At 43.1% G+C, this 12,748-nt stretch overlaps 1 protein-coding gene across 2 annotated transcripts in view; it reads right to left on the bottom strand.

Moving 5' to 3' along the window:
- Positions 1-4,072: 4,072 nt before the first annotated feature.
- The window catches only part of C9H14orf28 (chromosome 9 C14orf28 homolog), a 142,959-nt gene continuing 134,283 nt past the window's right edge, over positions 4,073-12,748 (bottom strand). For both annotated transcript variants that reach the window (XM_069208627.1, XM_069208626.1), the window contains exon 6: positions 4,073-4,493. In XM_069208627.1, the coding sequence (XP_069064728.1) occupies positions 4,310-4,493 (184 nt within the window). In that variant the 3' untranslated portion in view covers positions 4,073-4,309. The remainder of the gene's footprint in view (positions 4,494-12,748) is intronic.

Raw genomic sequence — 12,748 nt, forward strand, 5'->3', positions numbered from 1 at the left:
TCAGTTTGGGATTTTTATTATTTTGCATTTCAATTTTATTACTGTTTTGGTACTGCATAAATACTTTACACATTGTCCTAAATTAAGCCTGATTGCTATGTGTCACAGCTACCAGGGTGTTGAGCTCCGGCTAATTTAGTGACTTTTAGGGTTCACCCTGACAAGGATTGTGATTATTACTTAAGGTGGGCAGACAGCGGCAGGCAGCGAGAGGATGTGGCGTAACGACCAGAGCTGCTGACTTTGGAGCTTGGGACCTAGGTTCCAGTCTTGGCGCTGGCTCAACATCCTGTTATTCTGGACAAATCACTTAATCTACAACCATATGAATGTGTTCGTGTGTCATGTAATGGGTGCTCATGTAAAGCACTCCAATACTTTCAGGTCGAGTTAGTGCTATTTAAAACTTTTAAAAAAACACACAAAAAAAAACACAACTAATACCCCAATACCTTGCAATAGTTCTATTAAAAATGGAAAGGTTATGATTAGATGAGAAACCTAGTGCTTTGACTGAAAGTTACACACAGGACCCTATGTAGTGGCTGAGTGGTGCTGTCTCCTAACGCAAGGGAATTGTCAACTGGCAGTCTGGTCAAAGGTCTTTAAGAGCACTGTTTCTAAGCACTTTCTTTTCAGTTTAGGGAATGAAGGTGTAAGAAGACTGTAAGCAAGGAAGAATGATTTCCAATTACCATTTGCATTTTGAGGTTTAGGTATGTCACTAAGAACATTTTGTTTATTCTTTCTTTTTCCTCTAGGAGCCTTGTTTGCTTAGTGCATGAAGAAGCAAGGTTAATTTTCACTTACTTTATTTTTACTTTGCAGAATATAAAACCAATAACTAAAGCTTGCAAACTATGATTACATACCCGAGTTTATCATTATTTAACTTTTCCCCTTCAGAACTATGCAACTGTATATGCTTATTGGAGCGTGCATCTCACAGACAATAAGTAATTTTGTATGGGGTCAATTGAGAGTGCACAGGACTGTCCCCCCCCACCCCCTAAGAAATTATCTCCTAAGCCCCAGTCCCCACCCCCAAAAGTGCCTGTAGTCCACTGCAGTCAGGTAGCACAAAGCCGAGCAGGTTCTAGGAGTGAGCTGTCCCGACAGAACAGGCAGGAGCTTCAAGCTGCAGACCACAAAAAGGGCCTGGAAGTCACTTGCTCATATTTTTTGCCTGTTACAACGTGAAGGGAGGGAGAGGCAGCAATCTGAACTTAGGTGGTTAAGAAGTACACTGCATGGGAAAAGCACCACTAGTACCGGCAATCTGCACCGAGCCAGCAGACCATCAATACATAGTTCAGATGCTGTGTGCACATCAACTGCCGCTCTCACCAGGGGATGCCGCATCATAGGCAGACGGTCCAAGCGTCCCTCAGGCAGTAGGCGTGCCCTCTATTTTGATCCAGTTGTCGTCTTGAATGGGCCTAATCACAGCAGCAAGCACATATCAGCACTCTGCCTTGCAACTAGGGTAGACACACTTCACGGGGGCACCAGAGCGGCTGCCGAGATTTAGAATGTTCCCAGGGGTGCAAATAAACTCAGACTTTGGGAAGGTTTAACACTATGGAAAAGGTATTTGGAGGGCGGGGGGGGGGGGGGATTGAGCGGGGGGGGGAGCATATTTTAGAACCTGGGACAAAGTGTCTTTTAATGGCTCTCTTTACTGATGTTGTGTGCTGAATAAGGTTTGGAGAATTTTCCTGGACTATATGTTGGTAATGTTGGTACTGGTGCATCTTAAAGCACACTCCGCAAATAACAGTGGTCTCAATTGAATATCCTTTAGTGGGAATTAAAGGATCCTCCATCAAGGAATTTTAGCAGAATGAACGGCGAATGCTACATTTAAATGCACATTCGGCCAGTAGACCAAGGAGGATGTGGAATTTCAGAACAGTAGATGGCCAACAGTGTATTCCAAAATGTAAAAATTTGTAGCAAATAGCGGTTTAAATGCATTTGTTTTGTCATTGTTCCAATCATAGCACATTTCTCATCACACAATAGGGTTATATTAGAATACAAGCTAATTAGAGGCAACTGCTCTGTCACCATCCCTCAGAATGATGCCTCATGCCTAGATACTGTAACTCACAAAATAGTGAAGTACAACATCGTAATCCTGAGTTCCATCAAGTATTCATAGTTTTGATACATTCGGCTAGTACCACTGACTGAAATGCATCTATCATTCAGAAACATTTTAGTGTTAACAGCACCTGGAGTGTAGAAAATGATCATACAGCAAGATTATCATTGGCTCCCCTAACCACACAAACTGAACATAACTAGGATTTCAAAGGGTAAACCTGGTTAGGCCATTTCTTAACGTGGCAGTGTCCTGCCAGCTGCTGATTTTGGGGTCTATTAATACAGCGGCAGGATCATAAATGATGATCCTGATCCTCCTCCTCCTGATAATCCACCTCGTCATGATCCGTCCTCCTGATCATCCTCCTCCTCCTAATTCCCCCTCATTCTCTCTGTTTTGCCCATTTGTTCTCTCAGACAAACAGAGACAACTTAACTCATAATTTTAGAATGAAGCAACTTAACAATCTCTTTAGTTTGGGCAGCTAATGTGCTTCTCTATCTTCTTTGTTTCTCTCTGTATATCTCTCTTATCAATTTATAATTTCCAATGGTTTTTGTCACTTTCTCTGGATTACCATTTCTAGGATTCTTTCAGTCTGTTTCCCCCTCTCTCAATCACTCTTTCAGTGCCTCTTTCTCCAGATCCCTCTCTTATGTACCCCATATTGGCATGTGCAGAGCAAAAGCATGGAAAACAAGAGTGATTTGCAAGACTTTGCATGTTAACGTTCATTCTCTTCTGCCTTCTCTCCATCAACCTCAATCCAAACAGTCCCCAATTCTCGACCACAAAGCGCACCATTATCCTGTATCAGAGCAAAAAGCCCTTCTACTTCCTTATGAGTGCCTCATCTTTGAACCACTGAGCACTACTACTCCTTTTATCCATCGCCCCTTAGTGATGGTCCTACTCATATCTCCTCATTCAGATCTACCACAGATAATCTTTCTCCTTTGCCACTTAGCAATGCTCATTCTTGTGCTGTCCACATCCTTAACCCTTTCATGCTTTCCAACTTCAGCGACAGTCTCTTTTCCTAGTCTCTCTTCAGACTTTATTCAACCTTATTCTTCAATGGAATATCTTTTTGCTCTCTTTATCAAGCTCCCATCTGCCTACTTCCCCAGGTCCTCCCTTACACTGCATTTCACGACCTGCTACAAAAAGGTCTGGTAAAGGGGGATCACTTGGGCAAGCTGCAAGTTATATTCACATCAAACGCAGATCTCACAGATTCCAAAACCTGACCGCCCAACTGAAGGAAATGCCTGCTTCTAGATGGTCACCATGTTTCCTGACATCAGTCCTTCACAACTGCATGGCTTTTTGGCTGGTGGAACTCATGGGCCTAGAGTTTGTCAGTTCCCTGGGTACCTCCTTGGCAATGCTTCTCCAAAAGCATGTGAACTGGAATGTTTAACATGACCAAGGGCACACATTTCGATGCACTGTTTTTCAAACTTTTTATGGCAAGTCACCCTTGAGTTAAAGATATTTTGGTTACTGAGCCAACGTGAATCAACATTCTCCTAGTCCAAGAATCCGAACAAATAACAGAAGCAATAAAAATGTAAATTTGGGCACTGAGATTACTTTTCACCATGAGGACCGTTCTTCTCAAATGCATCCTCTGTTCTTCAGGGCAGTTTTCTACATTGTTACTGTCAGTCCAGTTGGGCATACAGAGGAAGGCTGATTAGAACAAAACATCCCATTGTAAAAGTACAACCTGGGCAGAATTTAGTGGGTTACTTACAACCCTCATGGACTATAGCTGATGATGATTAGTTTATTAAGTTGTGTCCTCTTATGAATTATCAGATCTGAGAGTGCTTGCCATACAACTAAAACAACTTCCAACACCTCTAGGTGCAAGACTCACTTACTCCGGTCTGTGCATTGCCTAGTTTACTCACAAACTAGGTTCAATAAGCAATGCAAAGGAACAATAACAACTCGTTACAGGGAAAGAAGCATGGCTTTTATTCCAAATAAATGCTCTGTACAAAAATATATGATACATTGTAAAAAGCAATAGAAACTTTTGCATAGTGTTTTCATCTAAGCAAATGCACTTGACAATACAAAAAAAAGAACTAGTGTAGTCCAAACTGTTTACTTGGATGCCAAGTGTACATAAACGGAGAGGGTAGAAAAATCATATTTTGCATACTCAACCAAGCTTTCAGACATTCGTTATTTTTCAGCTGCTCGAACATAAACTAGCGATGAGAGAAGAAGAAATTCTGGGGGTTTATTCAGCAAAATTAAGTTGACATTTCTGAGCCCGTCATAGTGCATCCAATATCCATCAATCTGGAAAGCTGCAGAATAGTGGTGCTCCTCTTTATTGAACAATGTGGCACCTTCCAGCAAGTACCTGAAAATAATATCAATCAATATTTAAATGGATGTAAGCATAGATATGTCAGGTGGCAAACTGCAAATAAGAAGAAAAACAATCTTACAATGGAAGTCTCTAAACATTATGTGCTCGTTTAAATGTAAACATTCTTGGTTGTGAATTCTGTTGTGAGATAAAGGGCACTCTTACTTCAATAAACCATTACAGTACCTCGATTTGCAGTCATCTTACCTGCGATATTTTTCAAATTTGAATAACATGGAAATGCACAATTTCGAAAAAGGTATAAGGTTTGGGGGTTTTTGGACTCGCCAACATGATGGTCGGAGAGGTGTGAGCCAGCTTTTCTTCACCTTACCCCAACAATAATATTTCAGTAATCTGATAATAGTCGCTTTGTAACCTACCTATTCAACGCCCATTGACTTGTGAAAGTGCCCTGGCTCACAGCATACCAACCTTCTGTATAATTTGAGAGATTTTGAGTTCAGAGGTCGGCTAGTGGTGAACAACTTGACGTGGCGAGCAGCTAGGCCACCTTTTCTTAACATTCAAAATGGTGACTAACCTCCTTTGGGAGTCAGAGCCTGTGCCCTGGTCACTACTGCAAGGGCCTGCTGACGGGATGATGTAGCCCACCTGGATTGCGCTGACGAGCCCAATTAGATGCCAGGTTTGTAAGGCAGACTAGGTGTGGCAAACACCATCTCAACCGCCGCATTGACTCAGCAAAAAACAACAGGGCCTCACAAAAAAAAGCCCGACCCTGGGCAGAGCCCTCTGGCCATACCTGAAGACACGACCGACAGTAGACGCTAGGAGGAGGTCTCCATGCAAAAGACACCCGTTAAAGAGGTTTTATACACACGAGTGAGATGAGCCCGTGAACCTTATCCCACCTGAGACAGGTCACTTCACCCGAAGGAATGCAAGATGCACAACAGGATCTGTAGAACCAGCCCACATCCGCCTTAACAGAAGCCGTAGTCAGGTTGGGGTTCTGGTGCTTGGGGCAAGTGCAGTGCTTGCTAACCCATGACAACAGGTAAGTGGTGTTTGCAGGAGCCTGTGGAAATGGAGGTGGGGATATCTCAACACTGTTGAACGCACCCCTCCCCCCTGTAATTTACAAGCAGAGCTCTGCTACTTTCTTGCCCTTGTAGTGGTTGTAACAACAGTGTCCGCACGTGCAGGTGGACATATTGGACTGTGACTGGCGCACACTGACGACTATGATGAGCACAAGTTGCCAAACGGCTGAGACAGGAGGTGAAAAATGTGAGACTCACAGAGGTGTTTGGCACTGGGGACAGTCTTACGTTGGACCTGCTGCGATACACATGGCGGACTATGCTCACCCACTGAGGAGGACATCTGTTCTGTAATGAGCACCTTTCAATGCTGTACCATGTGATCAGGCACTGAAGGCTTGTGCTGGTTGGTGGGGCCATATAGCCTAGCTTAACTGACACTCTTAAATAGAAAAAGTGGTGGCCATCGGCATGGACAAAATGCACAATGTGCAACAAAAAAGCATCAGCACTTTCAGAGCAGGTGAAGATAAACAAAGCAAATTAATACCACACCAGCACAGGTGGAGGAGCATGTGTCAGTATCGACCAACGCCACCTCTCCCATCCCCTACCCTCCCCATGTGAAGAGAGATTTGCTGTGAAAGTACTGCAAGCAATGAGACACACCTGGTACTTGAGGGGGAGATTTATAGGGTTGGGGTAGAGGCTGCGCTCTTCAGATAAGACATGAAAAATGTGGCTCAGCAAACACTGTAAAATGCATCTCAACAACTGAAGGCAGCCTTCATATGGAATGGAAACGCACACCGACCTCGCTGCATGGCTTGAGAAATGTGACGAAGATACTTAAGGTAGGTGTGTCCATAACAACATGAGGCCGAATGGAGTACTACAATGCCCTGAAGATCAGCCTGAAAAGTTTCTGATAGATCAATCAAATCTTGGGTGCCTGCAGAAAACCTCTCAACTTGCTTGGGCTTTGAAGGGCACACTCTTTTGGACAGAGATCTCCACCTGGTGCATCTCCAATGCCAATGAACCCCAAAATGCTCAGCTACCAGGACCTCGAAAACATCCTTCTTCATAAAATCTTTCCCTTCACACTATCTATCACACATTTGGATGACTTCTGTATCGCACAGCTATTACCCTGCAATGCAGTAATCGTCATCAAGGACGCTGACCCAGGCGAGTGCTTGTTCTTCGCCCCATTAAACAAAACAGTGAGGTGTGTTGGACGTCCTTTTTCTTGGCAATATTTAGCTGGGGGGGGAAGACACCTTCTGGTGCGCAAACTCATTTTGGGGGATTTGTCTGTCTACTCCCCCGGAACTTAGATACTCTGCTCTGTGGGACGGCAACAAGGTCCTGAATTGGTTAGTTTCCTGACCTTCTAATAAGTATTTGTGTTGTAGGCAGATGTCAGCTAAACTGGCCACCTTGTTATGCCTAATCTCCTGTAGGAGAGTGCAAGATGTCAGAGCCCTAGACATAACAGGTAGAGTATTTACACTGGATGGGGTTACATTCCATATTTCTAGGAGAACTAAGTGAAATTCTCATGTTGGGTCATAACCTAGTTTCCCGGATACTCTAAAATTGTGTGTGGTGTGGGCAATTAAGGCGTACGAGTCGGACAAAGGATATTTGCCCCTCAGCGAATGGCAATTACTCATTTCTCTGATGAGACCTCATTAAGCAGTTTCTTACCCTATTGCCAGATATGCAAGACGGGTCATGCAGGAAGCAGGCACTGACACAAAGATGTTTGGGGCACATTCAGCAAGAGAAGCTATGGCTTCTAAAGCTTTTACTTTGGGAGCACGTCTGGAAGACAGACATTCTTAACGCAGCAGACTGTTCTTCTCATTCTACCTTTAAAAGTTCTACTTTAAACCAGGTCCTAACACTGTGTCACTAGTGGTGGTGAAGCTTTGAACCAGCATAATCCTTGCCTCCGGTCCTGACACAGAATTAAAAATTTCCTAGCTATCGTAACAGAAAGTTTCAATTTGATTAAGGACACGGAGGCGAGGATTAACCCATCCCTATTGTTGAACCTACCCAACCAGCTTATCATGTGACTATACAGTGACATCTACTGTACATGTAAGTAGTAGTTTTCTTTCCCTTTTATTTTCATAAGGTGTTAAGCTCCTGTTTGTGTCCAGGTGAATAATGTTTTAATGGTTACCAGGTTGTTTCTATGTCAGACTGTCACCTAAAAAAAAAAAAAAATAATAAAAAAAAAAAAGTACTTTTTTTTTGTTCAGTCTCAGGATGGATGTTTTTCCCGTGTTTTTTTACTCTTCTAATAGGGGACAACGTCTTCTAAACAAAAAAACTGTCCTTGCAATTTGACTGGCCTTTGTCGCAGTAAGAAAGATGAGACAGGAAGGTCTTCAAGTGATCTTAAGGGAATATTTTGGAGCCTGATTCGTTGGTCTGATGTTGTTAATGTTGCTTTTTATTTTCCAAGAGTCTCATGAGAAATGACGTTTTTTGTGGTTATTGCTGTTCTCCAATTGCTGCTGATAAAATAAAGTGAAGAAAGAACAACTTAATGCTCGCCTCTGTGTCCTTAATAGAATTGTAACTTTCCGTTGCAACAGCTAGGAAATTGTTCATTCTCCTCAAGCACTCCTCAGGCATACGCTCCCTCAGTAAGACAGTCATTAAGATTGGGGGGAAATTACAATGCCATTACGGATGGCACTTTAGATTTTCACAGTATTAGCATACAACATAGTTCAATTAACCTCTGGAGATTGGTTACGTCACTGGTGCTTACTGATATCTGGAGGAAAGACAATATACCCAACTACTCACATTCATTCTTCCTTCCTTCTTTTGCTTAGAGTATTTCATGCTAGCTGCTAAGATAACAGGCGTTTAAGTGGTTAAGATCATGCAATGTGGTATATGACCATTTACTTCAAGTCTCTTCAGGGTTGGGTCGCAGGGTAGGTAGAGACTGACAAATTACGGACAGAGGGCACCAACCCTAATAATCTGCAACAATTAGCACTGCCCTCCAAATGATTGTACTATTGGGAAGATTCAAAGAGCCAGATTGTCTCTGAAGCAATGGTTATTTAGTTGGTGTTTAGCTTCATTGGGTAGATTCACATTATAAATTGTATGAACTCTGAGATAAGGCTGGTAATCTGCTCAACTAGCTGGCCAACCGGTAATTAGACACCACAGAAATTTCTGCAATTAGGGGCCCTGAAAGAGGGTTAGTTAAAGCATAATCGTTCGGACTACTAATGACGCCTCTATAAGCAACAGATGCCACCCAGAGTAGACATAGAAAACCCAATAATCTGAGCTGGTACTGAAGGTTTTGTATCAAGGTCCTAAACGTGCATGCGATAGTCCAATAACATTGCCTCCACCAATTGCGGCCATGAAGACAGGTTAAAACTCCAGGCCCTAATGGAGTGCCCTCCTTATTTAGCCTGTAAGCATCTGTTCGTGAAAGCCATAAGCAGCGGTTTTTTTAAAAGTTTTTATTTTTTTTTAACGGGTAGAGTGGGTTCTGGGAGGGATAATTGATAATACCCAGTTGTCTGTGGTGATATTTTGCCAATGAGAGTGGAACTGCTGTAGTCTTCCACCCACAGGAGATTTGTGGAGTGGAAGGGAGAGAAGGAAGTCACTGCTTAGGTTGTGTTGTTTGTTTAGAGGTTTGGAATTTACCTCTATTCCTAATGTATTGACCTCTATATGTTCCTCTAAACCCACCTCGTTGATACTGGGTTTGTTGTGGTTGCTTTGTTTGTGAGGTGGAAGCCTCTGAGGATTGTGCTTTAAAACCTCCTCAAAACTGTGGTCTGTGAAATGAACCTCTATATGGTGTGGTGTACAAAGCGCCCATTGCTTTCGCAGTATCTGAGTCCTTTCTAAAGTTTTTCAATAGTGGTGTCCACTTCTGGGCCAAAGATGTGCTTTTTATCAAAAGGCATGTTAAGTACAGCCTGTTGAATTTCTGGTTTAAAACCAGAGGAGTGCAGCCATGCATGTCCTCTGATTGTAATGGCAGTGTTTACGTTCCTTGCAGCTATATCAGCAGCATCAAGGGCAGATCTTATTTGATTATTACTAATGGCTTGCCCATCCTCTACCACTTGCTACGCCCTCTTCTGGGGTTCTTTTGTGAGATGCTGTATAATATCCTACATTTCATCCCAATGGACCCTATTGCAGTGCTTGAGAACTGGCAATTCTCCATTGATTTGCTGACAGTGTAGCAACTCTTTTTCCAACTGCGTCAAATTTTCTGCTCTCCTTATCAGGAGGAGGTGCATCTCCTGAAGACTGGCTATTTGCCCTCATTCGTGCTGCACTGACTAACCACTGGATCTGGAGGGACCTGATGAGTAATGTAATCTGGGTCAGAGGGTGCAGGCTTATATTTTTTATCTACTCTAGGTGTGATAATCCTAGATTTTACAGGCTCGCTAAAAGTTTGGTCTGCGTGTTTTACCATGCCTGATAGCATTGGGAGACACTGGTACTTGGAATGTGTTGAAGTTAGTGTATGAAATAAAAATCTTCTTCTAATGGCTCTGAATGCATGGTTACCCCATGATAGGCTGCTGCCCTGGATATAACCTGGTTGTATGCAGTGGTATCTTCTGGTGGAGATGGTTTTGATGGGTAAGTATCTGGGTCATTATGTGGGATGGGATCAGGGTCATAAATATCCCATGGGTCTGCCATATCTCCTTGTGAATAAAATGAGTGTGTTCGTGAAGGCACTGGTGGTAGGCTGGTGTGAGGTGAGACAGATAATTGTGGAGAATGAGGAGGAGAATAATGAAGAGGTATTGGCTTCTCCTTTTGTTTTTGCACCTTTGCTGGTGGCTGTACAGGGTCAATTTCCTCTTGGAAAGCCAGCTTTCTTTTTGTTTTTAAAGGAGGTGCAGTAACAATCCTTCCTGTGTCTTTATGGATGTGTATTTTGGATTGTCTCTCATCCATAATTTGTAAAATGGGCTCAATGTTCGACTCTTCCTCAGAGGTTTTATGGGTTTCTCTCAATTTCTTTTTAAAGTCCTTGTTCCTCTGTATATGAGGATTTTTTCGGTACCGAAAATGTTGTGGAAGGTCTCGGCTCCGGAGCGGACTGCCGAATTTCTGACTCCAAAGAATGTTTTTTTTTTTTTTTTTTTTACTGGAATTGGAGCCTTTGATAGATTTACTCGACTACGAAGTAGACGGAGGAGTGGCCTTTTTCGGCGTCGATCCCGAAGGACGGTCGCCGACAGACTTTTTTCGGGCCGAACCATGGCCTTCCGGCAGTGGTGTGCCCAAGGCCTTAGAATGGATTTTGTGCATGGGTGTAGGGGCAGACGTACTCCCATACTGTCCAGCTGTGATGGGTCTGTTGTCCTCAGATTCCTGTTCTGATTCTGTGTCTCGGATGGAGACTGCTGTTTGCGCCAGCTCTTCTTCAGCGACGTTGAGATATTCACTGCTTTTCGACGCCATTTCGAGTCTTCGGGCTCTGCGATCTCGGAGAGTCTTTTTTTAACAAAACGATCGACAGGCCTCACAGTTTTCCTCCCGATGGTCTGGAGAAGGGCACAAATTACAAACAAGTGCTGGTCTGTGTACGGATACTTCGCGTGGCACCGAGGGCAGAATGGGAATGGAGTCCGATCCATCAGGCTTTCCACGCAGTAGGCCCGAATAGGCCCGAGTTGGGCGCACGTGCCCCGAAGGACGAAAAAATAAGTTTCCGATGGTACTACTGGTTCGATGCAAGATGGAGAACGAGATCAAAACAATACCGACGAATAGGGAGGTTTTCCGAATCGAAATCTCGGTGCGAGAGGAAACACGTCCGAACCCGACGGCGGAAAGAAAACAATCTAACAGTGGAGTCGATGCCCATGCGCAATGGAACCAAGAGGAGGAGTCACTTGATCCCGTAACTCCGAAAATACTTCTTCGAAGAAAAAGAACTTGTAACACTCCGAGCCCAACACTAGGTGTCGGAATGGATATGCGTAGCATGTGTATCTGCAGCTACACATGCCATCGAACATATATATATATTCATCTGTTCGTAGCATGTAGTGCTGCAGATTCACATGCTATGCATTATTCCGCAATCTAGTGTTGGGCTTGGAGTGTTGCAAGTTGTTTTTCTTCGAAGAAGCCTTTTCAGAGTCACGGGATCGAGTGACTTCTCCTCTCGGTCATACTGCGCATGGGCATAGACTCCATTGTTCGATTGTTTTCCCGCAAAAGGGTGTAGGAAGGAGTGATAGAGTATAATAATATAAATGTTGTATAAAAATAGTAAGTAAGAATAGATGTCCATGCAAATGTAAATGTATCAACCTATGTACAAAAGAGAAAAAAACTGCCACTACTACAGTCTTCCGGGGAGGGTGCATGTGAATCTGCAGCACTACATGCCACAAACAGATGTACACTGGGCAAGTGACATTTTCAGTTTGATGGCATGTGTAGCTGCAGATACACATGCTATGCATAGACTACAAAGCAGTTACTCTCCCCAAACATTGTGGTGGCTAGCCTGTAGGAGTTGGAGTTGTTTGAAATAATGTTCTTAAGACAGCTTGACCAACATTGGCCTGTTGCTTTGAAATTACATCTACACAATAATGTTTTGTAACTGTATGCGGAGTAGACCATGTGGCAGCTTTACATATGTCTGCCATTGGTATGTTTCCTAAGAATGCCATAGATGCACCTTTCGTCCTAGTGGAATGTGCTTTAGGTGTGATTAAAAGTTGTCTTTTTGCCTAAATGTAACATGTCTGTATACATTTAACAATTCATCTTGCCAACCCTTGCTTAGAGAAAGGATTCCCTTTATGTGGTTGTTGAAAGGCAATGAAAAGCGGTTTTGTTTTTCTTAAATCTTTGGTTCTATCTACATAGTACATTGGAGCTCTTTTAAAGGTCAAGAGTATGAAGGTCTCTTTCTGCAATTTAATCTGGCTGTGGAAAGAAGACTGGCAATACCAGTGTTTGGTTTATATGAAAAGGTGATACCACTTTTGGCAGAAATTTGGGATGTGTTCTAAGTACAACTTTATGTTTGTGTACTTGGAAAAAAGGGTCTTCAAGAGTGAATGCTTGTATTTCACTAACTCTTCGCGATGAAGTAATGGCCACTAGGAAATCAACTTTCCATGTTAATAATTAAATCTCACAAGAATGCATGGGTTCAAAAGGTGGGCCCATGAGTCTGGT

Source organism: Pleurodeles waltl, chromosome 9 (genome assembly GCF_031143425.1).
Source record: "Pleurodeles waltl isolate 20211129_DDA chromosome 9, aPleWal1.hap1.20221129, whole genome shotgun sequence".
NCBI classification, from domain to species: Eukaryota; Metazoa; Chordata; class Amphibia; order Caudata; family Salamandridae; genus Pleurodeles; species Pleurodeles waltl.